At 31.4% G+C, this 18,307-nt stretch overlaps 1 protein-coding gene across 1 annotated transcript in view; it reads right to left on the bottom strand.

Annotated features, from left to right (window-relative positions):
• LOC132753289 (neuropilin and tolloid-like protein 2) overlaps positions 1 to 18,307 on the bottom strand; it is a 64,506-nt gene that overhangs the window by 9,043 nt on the left and 37,156 nt on the right. The window contains exons 4-5 of the mRNA XM_060743743.1: positions 13,395 to 13,649; positions 4,207 to 4,236 (exon numbers count right to left, since the gene is read on the bottom strand). Of these exons, the coding sequence (XP_060599726.1) occupies positions 4,207 to 4,236; positions 13,395 to 13,649 (285 nt within the window). The remainder of the gene's footprint in view (positions 1 to 4,206; positions 4,237 to 13,394; positions 13,650 to 18,307) is intronic.

Genomic DNA, 18,307 nt, shown 5'->3' with positions numbered 1-18,307 from the left:
TTTTTATTAACGCTTCGTAACTTTCAAAATATCTAAAATGATGAACGTCACCTATCAGATAACCCGAACCATGTGTTCACGGTGATTAAAGATTAAGAATAATTTAGATATCAATCCCACCTCTTAATAATAATAATAATAATAATAATAATAATAATAATAATAATAATAATAATAATAATAATAATAATAATAATAAAATCTTTATTTATAGAAGGTAACATACAAAGTTTACAGTAACAAGTACACTTATTCTCAGTATGGCCTTCTAATTTAACAATAACAAAGAAAAAATGTAGATTTAAAAAAAAAACAAATATATTTTGGTATATATAAAAAATTAAAAAAATAATGTAAAGGTTAGATAATTTTTATTCATTCATCCGACTGACACTCATATTAATTATGGTAATTATAGATAAACTCGTAATGATTAAAAAAAAAAGAGAAAAAAATGATGATATCAACATTTACAACAATTAAAATATAAAGTGATCAATTTTCATCATGTATCTAACTGTAAACTTAGAAAATAAATTTTACAGTTGTTTTTGAAAGATTGTAAAGTCGAACATTGTTTGATAGTAATAGGTAATTTATTCCAAACGTCAATACTGAAATAAGAAAAAGAATCCTTTAAATAATTTGTATGAGGTATACTTTTCAGTACAAGATCTTTATGAGCGATTGAGCGTAAACTATGTAATTCATTGTGAAAGAAACTAAACTCTTCTACTTGTATTAACTTCTACCAATTAAACATTTCTTGACATAATTTTTAAATCCGTTTCTTTTTTAAGTTTTTCCATATCCTAATTTCGTGCAAAAATATTTTTGCAAATATCAGCAGTAGTTATCTAGATATATCAGCAATAGTAATCTATATAACAGCAATGATTACCTAGATGCATTTATATACCTGTTATAGTTATCTAGATATATCTTTATATCCGGAATGGTTATCTAGATATAACAGTAATGGTTATCTAGCTATCACTATATAAATATAACCGCTACGGTTATCTAGCTAAATCTGCAATGGTTATCTAGCTATATCTACATATAACAGCAATGATTATCTAATTATTTCTATCTATAACAGTAATGGTTATCTAGCTTTATCTATATATAACAGCAATGGTTATCTAGCTATATCTAGATATAACAGCGATGGTTATCTAGCTATCTCTAGATATAACAGTAATGGTTATCTAGCTTTATCTAGATATAACAGCAATGGTCATCTAGCTATATCTAGATATAACAGCAATGGTTATCTAGTTATCTTTAGATATAACAGTAATGGTCATCTAGTTATTTCTATATATAACTGCTACAGTTATCTAACTAAATCAGCAATGGTTATCTAGCTAAATCTAGATATAACAGCAATGGTTATCTAGCTAAATCTAGATATAACATCAATGGTTATCTAGCTATCTCTAGATATAACAGTAATGGTTATCTAGCTTTATCTAGATATAACAGCAATGGTCATCTAGCTATATCTAGATATAACAGCAATGGTTATCTAGTTATCTTTAGATATAACAGTAATGGTCATCTAGTTATTTCTATATATAACTGCTACAGTTATCTAACTAAATCAGCAATGGTTATCTAGCTAAATCTAGATATAACAGCAATGGTTATCTAGCTTAATCTAGATATCACATCAATGGTTATCTAGCTATATCTAGATATAACAGCAATGGTTATCTAGCTATCTCTAGATATAACAGCAATGGTTATCTCGCTATATCTAGATATAACAGCAATGGTTATCTAGTTATCTCTAGTTATAACAGAAATGGTTATCTAGTTTTTTCTATATATAACTGCTACAGTTATCTAACTAAATCAGCAATAGTTATCTAGTTAATCTAGATATAACAGTAATGGACATCTAGTTATTTCTATATATAACTGCGACAGTTATCTAGCTAAATCTGCAATGGTTATCTATGTATAACTAGATATAACAGCAATGGTTATCTAGTTATTTTATATATAACTGCTACAGTTATCTAACTAAATCAGCAATGGTTATCTAGCTATCTCTAGATATAACAGTTATGGTCATCTAGTTATTTCTATATATAGCTGCTACAGTTATCTAGCTAAATCTGCAATGGTTATCTAGGTATATCTAGATATAACAGCAATGGTTATCTAGTTATTTTATATATAACTGCAACAGTTATCTAACTAAATCAGCAATGGTTATCAAGCTATCGCTAGATATAACAGCAATGGTTATCTAGCTATATCTAGATATAACAGTAATGGTTATCTAGCTATGCTAGATATAACAGCAATAGATATCTTACTTTATCTATATATAACTGTTACGGTTATCTAGCTAAATCTGCAAAGGTTATCTAGCTATCTCTAGATATAACAGCGATGGTTATCTAGCTATCTCTAGATATAACAGCAATAGTTATCTAGCTATATCTAGATATAACAGCAATGGTTATCTAGCTATATCTAGATATAACAGCAATGGTTATCTCGCTAAATCTAGATACTGTATAACAGCAATGGTTATCTAGTTATCTCTAAATATAACAGAAATGCTTATCTAGTTATTTCTATATATAAATGCTACAGTTATCTAACTAAATCAGCAATGGTTATCTAGTTAATCTAGATATAACAGTAATGGTCATCTAGTTATTTCTATATATAACTGCTACAGTTATCTAGCTAACTCTGCAATGGTTATCTAGGTATATCTAGATATTACAGCAAAAGTTATCTAGTTATTTTATATATAACTGCTACAGTTATGTAACTAAATCAGCAATGGTTATCTAGCTATATCTAGATATAACAGCAATGGTTATCTTACTATATGTATATATAACTGCTACGGTTATCTAGCTAAATCTGCAATGGTTATCTAGCTATATCTAAATATAACAGCGATGGTTATCTAGCTATCTCTAGATATAACAGTAATGGTTATATAGCTATATCTAGATATAACAGTAATTGTTATCTAGCTATATCTCGATATAACAGCAATGGTTATCTAGTTATCTCTAGATTAACAGTAATGATTATCTAGCTTTATCTAGATATAACAGCAATGGTTATCTAGTTATCTCTAAATTAACAGTAATGGTTATCTAGCTTTATCTAGATATAACAGCAATGGTTATCTAGATATCTCTAGACATAACAGTAATGGTTCTCTAGCTACTTCTAGATATAACAGCAATGGTCATCTAGTTATTTCTATATATAATTGCTACGTTAGCTAGCTAAATCAGCAATGGCTATCTAGCTATATCTAGATATAACAGCAATGGTTATCAAGTCTATATAGATATAACAGAAATGGTTATCTAGCTATCTCTAGATATAACAGTAATGGTTATCTAGCTAAATCTAGATATAACAGCAATGGTTATCTAGTTATCTCTAAATATAACAGCAATGGTTATCTAGCTAAATCTAGATATAACAGCAATGATTATCTAGCTATATCTAGATATAACAGCAATGGTTATCTAGCTATCTCTAGATATAACAGTAATGATTATCTAGCTATATCTAGATATAACAGCAATGGTTATCTAGCTATATCTAGATATTACAGCAATGGTTATCTAGCTATCTCTAGATATAACAGTAATGGTTATCTAGCTAAATCTAGATATAACAGCAATGGTTATCTAGCTATATCTAGATATAACAGCAATGGTTATCTAGCTATCTCTAGATATAACAGTAATGGTTATCTAGCTAGATCTAGATATAACAGCAATGGTTATCTAGCTATATCTAGATATAACAGCAATAGTTATTTATCTATATTTAAATATAACTGCTACAGTTATCTAGCTAAATCTGCAATGATTATCTAGCTATATTTATATATATAATAGCAATGGTTACGTAGCTATCTCTACATATAACAGCAATGGTTATCTAACTATATCTATATATAACTGCTACGGTTATCTAGATAAATCTGCAATGGCTATCAATTTTTATTTAGATATATGATAACAACAATTTATAATTAAAAGAAATTGAGCAAGGTTGTGTTAAGATTTTCAATTTCAATAATTTCCCATGTCAATGATCGATGTATACATGCATATATATCTTATAAAAAATTTAATAATGAACCATATATATTTTTATCAATGAAAAATATCATTACATCTATAAGATAACAAAGTTTTTACATACCTTTCTCCACAGACGACATGGGTGTGTAGTCTGAAATAATTAAAGCAATATGTTTAAGATGTGCATACACAAACTATCAAAGGAGAAATACTTAAAACGTAATCTTGCTAAAAACAATCCGACTGCATTGACATCGCATTCGCACGTGAAAAGCATAACGAAACTGTATACGAAAACTAAGTATGTAAGTAAGACCCTATCGGCTCTGACTTACTTTAGCCAGCATATCTAATTGTACGAAAAATATGTATGGATATCTAACAAATGAGTAACTATCCTACGTGAGCTGTTGAGCTGTCGTATTATGTTTTCTGCCTTGCAGCAAAGACATCAGTCCAACTCTGATTACTACAATGTTTGTTTTTGTTTTGTGAAAGGATATATTTTTTGTCAGACAATCAGCAGGAGAAGACAGCATAGCTTCCCATATAACTTTGATACAATGAAATGACGAAACTTAATTACCAGTACATGTATAAGACAATTTACAACTGCACCAAAAGTAATAGGTTATTGTTTAAATAAATTGTCGCCGTTACAAAAACAATGTGTGTGTTTCTTTTAAAAACTCAGGCTATTCATCATTAGTTTCAGACACAGAAAAATATGAAGAATAAAACTTCTGAATATCAACAACCCTTAATAAATGCTTGTATTATAACAAGAGTGAGTAATGATACTCTCCTGTTGCTAAATCCGTTAAAAAAAGTTAGGGGGAAAAATAAAATAATAGGTATGTCAATCTTAAATTCTAAACCTATTTTTTGCTGTCCAACAAGTTACTGTTTCTTTTTAAACTATAAATGCATTTCATGACGGCTCTGTAATTTTTGCAGATAACGATACCTCGAAAGATAAAAACAGGAGGAAAATTAATATTTCCGGACCAATTGTCGCAGAAACAATTATCGCCGCGGAGGGCCTCTTGATGGATGTGTCTCCATGGTGTTTATATTAAAAGTATAAAGGTAGGAACGTGGAAATAAACACTTTATAAATGTGTTGACAGAATAGGTTAACAATCATGATAACCTATAATTGTATCAGCATCTGGTATAAAGTAAAGGTTTTTAATAAATGGAACAAAAAACAAAACGAAAACAACTAAAAATGTCGGATATACATGTAGGATTTACTGCTACTTTGTACATAAATTAATTCAGAAGAATTAATGAAAAACAGACTGCGTGCCAAATTTGTAAGAGTACTTGAAACTTTCACCACTGCTGGCAGTTTCCGTATGGAATTTCGAGTGTTTTGTTACAAATTCCGCTACTAACTGGTTTTACGTAACAACATTAAAAACAGGAATGAAGTTTATAACAAGTCTGAAAATTTCTCTTTTGAATACATCAAAACAAAATATCATTTAGAGTAAAGTTTCCTTCGTTAGTCCCTTACGAAAAAGACATATTTTATGATTATATTCGGTAAAATATATTTTCATAAGGCTTCAATCCATATACAATGGCACTCCACGCTCCGAAAACATCGTAAAATTATGTTTTTCTTTGGGTTACATTTAGTATTTTTTTTAAAGATTTTTGTACCACTCCTCTTAATCAACTGAGTTAATAAACATTTTTCTCTTTTTCCTGTTTTTAAATTATAAGAACTGACTCATCAGGTAGATTCCATTAGCCAGTGCATATTGTAGCTAGCACGTGTTATAATCAAATCAGCGTTGTCAATAAACATGATTGGAGGTTATCTCCCCATGGTACATTTCACTCACCACTTTTCGTAATTACAATCATACACCATCATGTTCTGGTTTTCATTTCATACTCATTAAAACAAGCTCCTGTTTTAACGTTGTTTACTTAAACTCAGAGCTGTTTTTTATGTGGAATTGCAAAAATATGTATCGCACATTTAATGTACTTAGAAAGCAGTGCTGTAAATAAAAATATGATTTTGAAGCAATATTAAATGTAGTAAATAATGCATTTACTTATCAATGATACACCTCTTAGTCAAAATATATTGACGGTGCCAAAGCTTGATTCTGAGATATTTTCGTTCTGGGGCAGAATCTCGCTTTAACTTTGGTAGAAGTTAATACAAGTAGAGGCGAGATATTGCCCAGACGCGAAAATAGCACAATATCTCGTCGCGCAGTACAATTAGTTGGACTAATACACCTCTATGCTATAAAAATTATAAACGAGAACACGAAATCCTGTGAGTGACAGATGATATTTGATTCTTGAAAAATCGAACAGTTAAATTTCGCTTATCACACATTTTTCCATAACATTACTTTGAATTTAGAAAAACCTTTTAGAAAAAAAAATTTGCCCCAGGTTTTACAATATTCACAACACTTGCTTTCCTATTCAAACTCAAATGTTGTTAATAAAACGCGTTAAGTAAAGTTATTAACACGGAACAAAATCAAAGAAACTATATATAATGATGTGACGACCACGCCCATCAGATTAACGGATTGAAGTAGTACTCGTTTATATTTTCTCTCTAAAGAAATTTTACAGCTTTTTTCATCATAATTATGATTGCTCAATTTGCTCTGCTAGTTTTGTATAGATTTTTCAACATGAAAAGATTATAAATACCATATACTATTAGTTATAAAGATTATTGACAGGTTATTGGCGACGCCGGTGAGCGGCGTCGTCTATTATGGAACGCTTTTTATTTTTGCCTATGGAAGGAGCTGTTATTATTAGCAGTTAATTTCATGTTGTGTAAATTAGTTTTATTTTGATTCGTAAAAATCAAGTAAACAAATGTGTTGTTATATTTGTATTTAATAACTTTATGTAAAAAGCATGTGCATTGTGATATTATTTTCACGAAATTGCGGGTTAAGTTTAACAGCTTGTCCCTTAGTTTTAATGACAATACTAAAACCCGGATTTCGAATATCGTTGTGGTCTAGATTGAGGCCGTATCATTTATACATTTTCAAAATTTTCCTACAAGAAGAAAGTTCACCTGCAATTGAGTATAAGGATAGGTAATGGAACTGTTGTAAACGATTATCCTATTGATTTTATCCTTATTACATTTATCTGTTGCGCAGAATGGTTGTTTTTTACAAAGTGTACCAGTATCCGGATGTTGAAAGCTATCCGATTTTCTGCAATTACTGCTGACACATGGCCATCTATTTTTTTATGAATACTTTACCATTAATTTGCATGGCTTGATAAAATTGAACCTGCAACATTTCATAATTTTGCTGTTTATCGTGTTCTTTTGGGTTTCAGGTTTTCTTTATTTTAAGGGGAAGTAACTTATGTTTACTAAATTATTTGTTCTTTTCTGTCTATCTTAGGTATTACTTATAATACTATTTTTGTTGTATATAATTCACCAGTTGTAAGGTCATCAAAAGCATGTTAATGTTAATGTTAGGATTTCATATTTATTTAATATAAACTGGGAATTATTAATGTTATGTGCATGTACATGCATATCTTAGACAGTAAGTATATTGATATGTTGAGACTTATAATTTTTCTGCATTTAAAGAGATACAGTTATGTCATTATTATTAAAGGGATGAGACTTTCATTTAAAGTTATAAATGATAAAACATGTATTGATTGAAAATGTCCTTAAACTTGGATCAAGCAATATAATTAATAAAGTCTCAAAAAATCATATTCTGAATAGTTATTCTATTTTTTTTCTAACATGTGCATAGTTTGAAAAGGACAGCTTCTGTCTTATCTTTTTGTAATGAAGAGACACCGGTCTCAACCTCCAGGTCTCCTGAGTCAACGCGACAACAGACTGTACATAGAGTAGATTGTTACTTGCCCTTGAATAAATTTGTGCACTAAATTTACAGTGGGTGATTTGTGCCACATGAAAACCAACATAGTACAAAAAGTAACTGGGCGCCAGATGAAAACATGAAAATACAATCTACCACAAAGTGGTTTGTTTGTTGCATTTTCATGTTTTTGCCCGGTGCCCTTGATGCAAAATTACAAATCAGCCTTCATAAAATTTCTTATGTTGGTCACAGGTTAATGAGTTCTGGTCAAGCTCAAAGTTTTTCTCATCCTATGACTGCATATAAGCATGAGTTCAATTTCCTATGCTCTGTAACATAAGAAATTCATGAACACAAATCGATATAGTGGGGAAATATGTTGTGGTTTAGAACTGTTTCATTATTAAAGAGAAAATGTGTAGCAGGACGGATAGCTCAGTTGGTCTTCTGAAAGTCATGGGTTTGAGTCATGGTCAGGCAGTTTCAGTCAGGGTTTAGAAGTGGTTTTTCAATTGACACATGTTTGATTCATTTAACAGATTGCATTATTTGAAATGGACAAAGGCAGTATTGCATGATACTTTTAGATCTACAAAGGGCATTTGATACAGTTGAACACACTATCCTGCACATGAAGAAGTTGTTTTTCTTCTTCTTCATGAAACTTCAAGCATCTGCCATATATAATGACATTCTTACATGGTTTAAGTTTTATCTCTGATAGTAGCTGATTGATGTGGCTGGTACTTATTCTACTACTGCTCTGAGTACCTATGCTGTCCCCCTGATGTTCATTTTAGGTCCTCTTTTATGTCTAATATATGTCAATTACATGTCTTCAACCCTAAGCAATAAGCTTTTATTATAATGCACAGGCACGAGTATCAGACCTTGGATGAAAAAATATGGCCAGATTGATAAAAAAACCTGTGTTCATCTTAAAAGTGTCAACAACCAAAATAAAATGTAAATAATAACCCCCTTTAAAAATATACTTCAAGTTGATAGTATATTTTTAAAGGGGATCATTATTTACATTTTTTGTTTTGGTTTTTATAAACACAGTTTTTTTATCAATCTGGTCATATTTTTTTTTCCCAGGTCCGATACTCGTGCCAGTGATTATATGCTGATGACTCAGGAATCCTTGTGTCTCATAAATTAAATCTGAAGAAATTCTTTCTTATAACATGAGTCTTATAAGATTGCTTAATTGACTATAAATTGTCTTTGCATCTTGGCAAGACAGAGTCTATTCTTTTTTGGTTTAAGTTTCAACTTAACCTGGCCCTAGCCTCCAGGTCACATGTAATGGTACTGCTATAAAGTACACATCTTTTGTTAAGTATTTAGGTGCAAATCTTGATCAAATTCTTTTGGCGTCGCCCTTTGATGCTTTGCATCAATGCTTTTCTTGTATGTTATATGGTCTTGTATAAACGGCTATTTGTAAATATATTGCAAACAGCCGTTTATATAGGACCGTATAACCGGTCAACAATCTTTATAACGAATTTATAATATAGCAAGCATCAATTTTTTAAAGAAAAAAGTAAGATTTCTTCATGAATCGATAGAAGACTTGTAAAATTATATAAACGTCACGATTATCCAATGAAAAGCGACGTTACAAACGTGCAGTATTATAAATGTACATATATACTTAGCAAAAGCCAATCTCCTACGCAGTGATCTCCCCTTACAAGATTAGATCTGAATTTTTTCAATTTTTATATTTATTTTAAAATGCTAAAGTTTAAAGACCGATAGGTGTTAGATGTGAAATAAAATAAAAAATAATTTTGGAAACATGAATATTATGAAAATAATTTTTAAAAATTTTAATACCGCACCGTTTATTTCCAAAACAATGACCCCTCTCGAAAGAGAAATCATTCAAGTAATTATTAATTTCGACTCTACGCTTTACAAAAATGATTTTTTTTAAAAATTATATCGATATATTTGAGACCAGAGTTCAAGTTTTAATGTCGCTGTTTATTACAGTTCAACGATTTCATTGGCGTTTACGCCATTTTTACACAATCATTTGATAAGACCATCATCACATGATTGGTGTGAGTAGCTACTGGTGTGAAGGCGTAGAAGCATGTTCATCTGGAAGTTAGACGTGAGCAACATTTTTTTCATATAGACATATTGCATAGGATGAATGAAATGGTTCCAGTTTATTTGTATTATTGCTATTTGGCTGCATTTTTGTGTTGTTGTTGTTTTCTTTCTTTTCCCTTAACTGACTGAATTACAAAGTGGTTTTAGATGTAATTATTCTACTGACTCCTGCCTAATCCATCTCACTGACCATGTAAAAAGTCAAACTTCCAACGACTGCTCACCGGTATGATTATGTTAGATTTGCAAAAGGCGTTTGACACTGTGGACCATGACATCTTGTGTAGAAAGTTACAAAAAAAATGGGTGTGGAGTCAGTAGAATGGTTTCAATCTTATTTAACTGGTCGTAGTCAAATTGTAAATGTAAATAATACTATGTCTGAAGCTATGAATATTACATGTGGTGTTCCTCAGGGAAGTATATTGGGTCCTCTATTGTTTCTATGTTATGTCAATGATATGAGTATTAGTATTAGCAAAAAATGTAAGCTTATTCTTTATGCAGATGATAGTGCAATTTTATATTCACATAAAGATCCAGATGTTATTTGTAATGTTTTGGGTAAGGAACTAGAAAATTGTAGTAAATGGCTTGTTGATAATAAGCTATCATTACATCTTGGTAAAACAGAATGTATTGTTTTTAGTTCTAAGAGGAAATTGTCAAAACTAGAGCAGTTTAAAATGCACTGTAATAATCACACCATACAATCTCAGCCATCAGTAAAGTATCTCGGTTCTATCTTGGATAATGATCTCTCAGCCACTTCTATTGTTGATAATATAGTACAAAAAGTAAACTCTCGATTAAAATTTTTGTATAGACAAGGCAACAGTTTGAATATGGAGCTAAGAAAACTATTATGTAACTCTTTAATACAGTGTCACTTCGATTATGCAAGCTCATCTTGGTATAGTGGCCTTACTAAACAACTTAAACATAAACTTCAAGTAGCACAAAACAAAGTTGTTCGTTATATTCATGGTTATTCCTCTAGAAAATCATTTAAGGTTATTGATTTTAGCAGTATTAGGTGGCTTAATATAGAAAATAGAGTCATACAGTTAAGACTCAATCATGTACACAAAATATTTAATAAAAAGTGTCCTTCTTATATGTATGATAACTTTTCTTTCAAGTCTGATGTTCATTGTTATAATAGTAGAATCAGTGTAGGGAACTTTCATATACCCCATGTTAATAGTTTTACAAAAAGAACATTTTTACCAGGGTATTAGGGATTGGAACATGCTCCCACTTGATATTAAAAAGGAAAGTAACTTTTTTAACTTTAAAAAGAAAGTAAAAGCTGAACTAAGCAAAAATATGAAACAATTTGAACAAGCTGATTTTATTTTTTATTAGTTTTAGAGATAATTGTTTTAATCAATATAGTATGTTTTATATAAATGTATCTTGTGATTGGTTTTGTGATATATATAACTAGATATCTTTCATTGGTGTGATAACTAGTCATATTCATAGTATTATTCCTGCAAATATGTGGTATATGTAATTAACATAATGTGCAATAGAAATTAATATTATTTGATCTTAGAAATTTAACATCAGTCCAGTATATCATCTCTAAGTATGGACCTGAATGCCAGTTCTCAAGAAAATATATTCTTTACCATCAAAGGACCCCATTGGAAATAAGTTCTCTATTTTATATTGAACTTTCATGGGTTATCCTGTGTTGTATATATTGTTTTGAAGTCAACAAGATCTTTGATTTAATTATGAATGTAAAGTTATTATTTTTCAATTAATTACTGTGTTAAAAACAATGTGATAGATATATCTGTGATAAATTGTCTTAATTTGTTTTGTAATATGACATATATATATATATATATACACAAATAAATCAATTAAAAAACTGATAAAATATTCAGTATTCTAATTCAGTAAGCTGCTCGTTTCTTTTCTTTTAATGTTTCCCTTAAAAGAAAAATTGCTACTGATGCAAGTGACATACTCTACAATGAAAAACTAATGAAACTTATTAGCGAATACCAAGTAAAAGTAGAGTTTTCACTTTTTGTGAGAATAAGATGAATGCGTTGTGGCAAAATGTTGTATTATCGTAAAACTAATGTATGATTTTTGTAAAGACATTAACCGTCGATGTAGATAAAAAGAACATTATTTCCAGGAATAAACGCTGCTTTTTAAATGTATTTTAAATTGCAAAATGAATCATTTTCTACAAAACGGGCAACAAGACGGTAATAAAAAAGCTGCCTTCTTAATGTTTTCTATCTTTAGGGGAAGCAGTAAATTAAGTGTTATATTGCGTAACTGATAAGTCTTAATATAAAGAGAAGTCATTTAAGATTAACACTTGTTGAAAAGCGTCAGTTTTGTAAGGCTATGTGAGCGCAATCAGTACAGTGCTAATATCACTATGACATCTTTACAACTTCTGTGTGTGTTTTTTTTAATCACAACCTTTGATCTTTGTAAGTGAATAAAAAGTAATATGCTCGGTCGGATACTGCTACATCTGTGTTGCAGCGCGCAATACTACCCCATGTTCTTTTTGTGAAATATCATTTTATCTTTTAATATCTTTTTTCTTATTTTTTTTTCTTTCGCTTCCCAGGTAACTGGTAACTTGAGTCAATGTTTTACCAAATCAGATGTTCTTTTGTGATAAAGTGAACTATTTTAATTGCACATGCCAGAAAAAAAACTTGTTTGCAAGAAGGAAAAATGTGTTATCATCAGTTTGAGAGTTTAGTAGAAATCATACTTCAAAATCACTTCAAAATCTTCTCCGTGATAAAAAAGTTATTTTAATTGGCATTTTGACGGTGGAAAGAAAATAGTTGCAGTAATATGAGAATATTTTACAGATTTTTAATACTTTTAAAGGCTGTTAAACAGTTTCATATCATACTTGTGTTATTAACCACTTATCAATTTTAAATGAAAACGATACCATCATCTACAAAGATGTATGTAGACACATTTCCACGTAGACGAATCTCTTATTTTTAAAGAAATGGTAGAAACACAAAATGTTTCTAATTTTTACAATTTTAATCAGAAAAAAGAATATTATGATTTTTTGTCGCTTTAAATATTATTATCGCTATAAAGATAAAGTAATATTAAAACATCCGCGCAGTCTGATCAGTATCCATGCTGTTCGCTGTCAGTTTCTCTACTTGTTATAGAGTTGGTAAGCAAACAGAATGGATCCTGATCAGACTGCGGACACATTTTACCATGGCAAATACGCTGTTATTTGAAATGAGATTGTAAAAAAATATTTAAATTAAAATAGAATTTATACCTTCGTCAATTTTGTACTCGTACACGGCTCTAAAACCATCAAACTGTACAAGCTGATCAGACGCAAATCTCGCCCAGAGAAATCTCGACGTCGTATGAATTGTTTCCGGGAAACCCTCGCCACAAAATGTTGCAATTAACTTAGAATAGCCAAATGGTCCATCCCGGAGTTCAATGTAGTCAAACCTACATGCGTCGGATTCCTCGATGGAGAACTTGTCCATGAAATACATCATGATGTTAAATCCATGTGGAGCTGGGAAAAAATCAAAACACAAGCAATTAATGAAAAGCGCCTTGTATAGTTTTGTTTTCTATTAAAGAAAGAACTATTATCTCTGGATTTTTTTATTTTGATGTAAAATTTGAAGGTAAGTTCAAATAATTTTCAACCGTAAAAATAACGCCACAGGCACTAACTACTGACAGAAATTACCTTGCCAATGCAATGCACAGGAATACGCAAGATTAAAACTAACTTTCAGCTATACGTTATTTTCGGCGGTGAAAAAGAAAAGATAATTCATTAAAAAAAAACAGTGTATACTTTCAAAGGCGTCGGAAGCTCTGGGGCCCTTTAAACGTATGACTTATATTGACAACTTGACTAGTGGCTTTTTTACATACTGTCATCGCGTTATTGGCTCCGCGCCGAAGCGCGACGCTCTTATGGAATGAAATCAGATTTTGTGAAAGGGCATTTGCAACTTCTCGAGCCTTTTCGTCGGGCATAATAGCCGAACATTCCGATTGGTATGAGTGTTTGATTATCAAAAATGAAATGTCGCGATATGTAAAATGAATAGCGAACTGGATAATTTCGCAATGTAAACATATTGAAATGAAATTATCTTATCCGTCAATTAATCGCGCTCTTTTGTATATGTATTAATCATTTTGTAGTACACAATGGGTTATTATGTGTGTTATTGCTTTACCTATAAATAGAATGATGACCTGAACATTGTGAAAGTCCGAAAATCTATTTATAGAAGTAGTTTTAGTTTACCGAAACGGTCATTCGTGTCGCAACGAACTGGAGAATTTTGCAGGAAATGAAATGCAAACATATTAAAACAATTAATTGCAATCTTTAAGTAGGCAATTTTTACGAATTGTTTTATCATAGTATTATCATTCTTCGTCTGCAATTTTAACATGAGTTGTTATGGGTTTATTGATAGGCATGTAAACACACTGATGGGTCAGACTAGGTCATTAAAATAGTAGATTGACCTCCCAAATAAATCAATTAACATACTTTGTTCATTTTGACTATTATGTTGTATGTTCCAAAGAAAATACCACATGAACTTGAAATTCTATAAAATAACCAATATTAATGACAATATCCATAAACACCCATATATAGTATAAATAAACTTATACCATATAGGGGGTATATTTTGGATATCATTGACCCGTATATTTTAGATATTATCGTTAACATTAACAGAATTTAAGTTCCTGTGGAAAAAAACATTTAATACTCAAATCTCTAGCATGCCTACCAAAGTTCATTATGAACAATGTCTTTCGTCCACCCATTCATAAATGACATACAATACTGGTTAAAACCAATTAACCATTGAAAAGTTTATAAGATTATCTGGTCATCAGATGTCTATTAGTTCATATTCACTTGCTGCATTTCTTGCTTGGACGCCCTTTGATGCTCTGCATCAATGCTTTTCTTGTTGAAATAATGTCATCTGCACGAGGTCGCACGTTAACATACTAGTAATTATTTCTTCTTGACATGTTGGTCATTTTGCAACAGAGGGTAAGCATTAACAATTAATAATGTTCGTGTCTAAATAAAATAAGTTTGGTATATTTCCATATTTCGTACAAAGGCAGAAGTTTACAATAAAGGCGAACCATTGTTTAACTTGGTTAATTAGTATGAACTATTTCTGGAATTTAAAGTAGTTTTTATGTCGATTCTTTATTTTGACATGTGCATATTCTTAGTAGATAGTTGAGATATGGGACATTTACAGGACTTATTTAAGTCTGACTGATGATAATAAATAAAACGCAGTATGTTGAATATTTCATGTTGGCAGTATTATAAATTTGACATTATATGGTGTTAACATATTCTCATGCAATACCTTCAAGTATTGGAAGGCCCTAACTCAATGTTAGATATTTCAATAACAAGAAAATATACAGGTATGAGCTCTTACTATTTATTCTTTGTCACTGCGTCACTTCATAAAGCAAACAGGAGAAAGCTCGCCACTAGGGTAATCAATAAATCTGACTGGGAGAACATCATGTTGGCAAATCTGACTGGGAGAACATCATGTTGGCAAGTAGGGTAATCAATAAATCTGACTGGGAGTACATCATGTTGGCAAGTAGGGTACTCAATAAATCTGACTGGGAGTACATCATGTTGGCAAGTAGGATAATCAATAAATCTGACTGGGAGTACATCATGTTGGTAATCAATAAATCTGACTGGGAGTACATCATGTTGGCAAGTAGGGTAATCAATAAATCTGACTGGGAGTACATCATGTTGGTAATCAATAAATCTGACTGGGAGTACATCATGTTGGCAAGTAGGGTAATCAATAAATCTAACTGGGAGTACATCATGTTGGCAAGTAGGGTAATCAATAAATCTGACTGGGAGTACATCATGTTGGTAATCAATAAATATGACTGGGAGTACATCATGTTGGCAAGTAGGGTAATCAATAAATCTGACTGGAAGTACATCATGTTGGCAAGTAGGGTAATCAATAAATCTGACTGGGAGTACATCATGTTGGCAAGTAGGGTAATCAATAAATCTGACTGGGAGTACATCATGTTGGTAATCAATAAATATGACTGGGAGAACATCATGTTGGCAAATCTGACTGGGAGAACATCATGTTGGCAAGTAGGGTAATCAATAAATCTGACTGGGAGTACATCATGTTGGCAAGTAGGGTACTCAATAAATCTGACTGGGAGTACATCATGTTGGCAAGTAGGATAATCAATAAATCTGACTGGGAGTACATCATGTTGGTAATCAATAAATCTGACTGGGAGTACATCATGTTGGCAAGTAGGGTAATCAATAAATCTGACTGGGAGTACATCATGTTGGTAATCAATAAATCTGACTGGGAGTACATCATGTTGGCAAGTAGGGTAATCAATAAATCTAACTGGGAGTACATCATGTTGGCAAGTAGGGTAATCAATAAATCTGACTGGGAGTACATCATGTTGGTAAGTAGGGTAATCAATAAATCTGACTGGGAGTACATCATGTTGGCAAGTAGGGTAATCAATAAATCTGACTGGGAGTACATCATGTTGGTAATCAATAAATATGACTGGGAGTACATCATGTTGGCAAGTAGGGTAATCAATAAATCTGACTGGGAGTACATCATGTTGGTAATCAATAAATATGACTGGGAGTACATCATGTTGGCAAGTAGGGTAATCAATAAATCTGACTGGGAGTACATCATGTTGGCAAGTAGGGTAATCAATAAATCTGACTGGGAGTACATCATGTTGGCAAGTAGGGTAATCAATAAATCTGACTGGGAGTACATCATGTTGGCAAGTAGGGTAATCAATAAATCTGACTGGGAGTACATCATGTTGGTAATCAATAAATATGACTGGGAGTACATCATGTTGGCAAGTAGGGTAATCAATAAATCTGACTGGAAGTACATCATGTTGGCAAGTAGGGTAATCAATAAATCTGACTGGGAGTACATCATGTTGGCAAGTAGGGTAATCAATAAATCTGACTGGGAGTACATCATGTTGGCAAGTAGGGTAATCAATAAATCTAACTGGGAGTACATCATGTTGGCAAGTAGGGTAATCAATAAATCTGACTGGAAGTACATCATGTTGGCAAATAGGGTAATCAATAAATCTGACTGGGAGTACATCATGTTGGTAATCAATAAATATGACTGGGAGTACATCATGTTGGCAAGTAGGGTAATCAATAAATCTGACTGGGAGTACATCATGTTGGCAAGTAGGGTAATCAATAAATCTGACTGGGAGTACATCATGTTGGCAAGTAGGGTAATCAATAAATCTGACTGGGAGTACATCATGTTGGTAAGTAGGGTAATCAATAAATCTGACTGGGAGTACATCATGTTGGTAATCAATAAATATGACTGGGAGTACATCATGTTGGCAAGTAGGGTAATCAATAAATCTGACTGGGAGTACATCATGTTGGCAAGTAGGGTAATCAATAAATCTGACTGGGAGTACATCATGTTGGCAAGTAGGGTAATCAATAAATCTGACTGGGAGTACATCATGTTGGCAAGTAGGGTAATCAATAAATCTGACTGGGAGTACATCATGTTGGCAAGTAGGGTAATCAATAAATCTGAATATGGGAGTACATCATGTTGGAAAGGGCGGACGTGTACCCAGGTTGAAAGCGACGTAGTCTAAAATTACGCATATGATCGTAGATATAGCTACTGTTGGATGCCGATAAAGTAAAACCCTGCCAATTTGTATTCAGGGTATACAGATTAAATTCTGGCTGAAGGTCTCGACACCAAGACGATTATCCAAAACTCGTTGCAAATTTGTATGCAATAAAACAATTGAAAAGTGTCTTTTTATTTTATAGTTTAATGCTTCAAAAGAACATTATGCTTTTTACTGCAATTATAAAGGTATGAGGAGATTAAAGCCTTTACAGATCACAGAAATGTATAAATCTTAATATTACATGTGTCGTTTGCCTAATGAAATATATGTCCCAGTTTCTTTCAATCCTATACATTGAATGATTAACAATTATTGTGAACATAAAAGGGCAACATTTATATCTGGTTGTATGACAATTATCTTAATATTAATACAAAATGCAACAAAATTGGCAATCATCACAGAAATGATATTTCG

Source organism: Ruditapes philippinarum, unplaced genomic scaffold, assembly GCF_026571515.1.
Source record: "Ruditapes philippinarum isolate M1 unplaced genomic scaffold, ASM2657151v2 ctg1276_1_1_1_1, whole genome shotgun sequence".
In the NCBI taxonomy this organism is placed as follows: Eukaryota; Metazoa; Mollusca; class Bivalvia; order Venerida; family Veneridae; genus Ruditapes; species Ruditapes philippinarum.
This window is presented reverse-complemented; position numbering and strand designations above follow the sequence as displayed.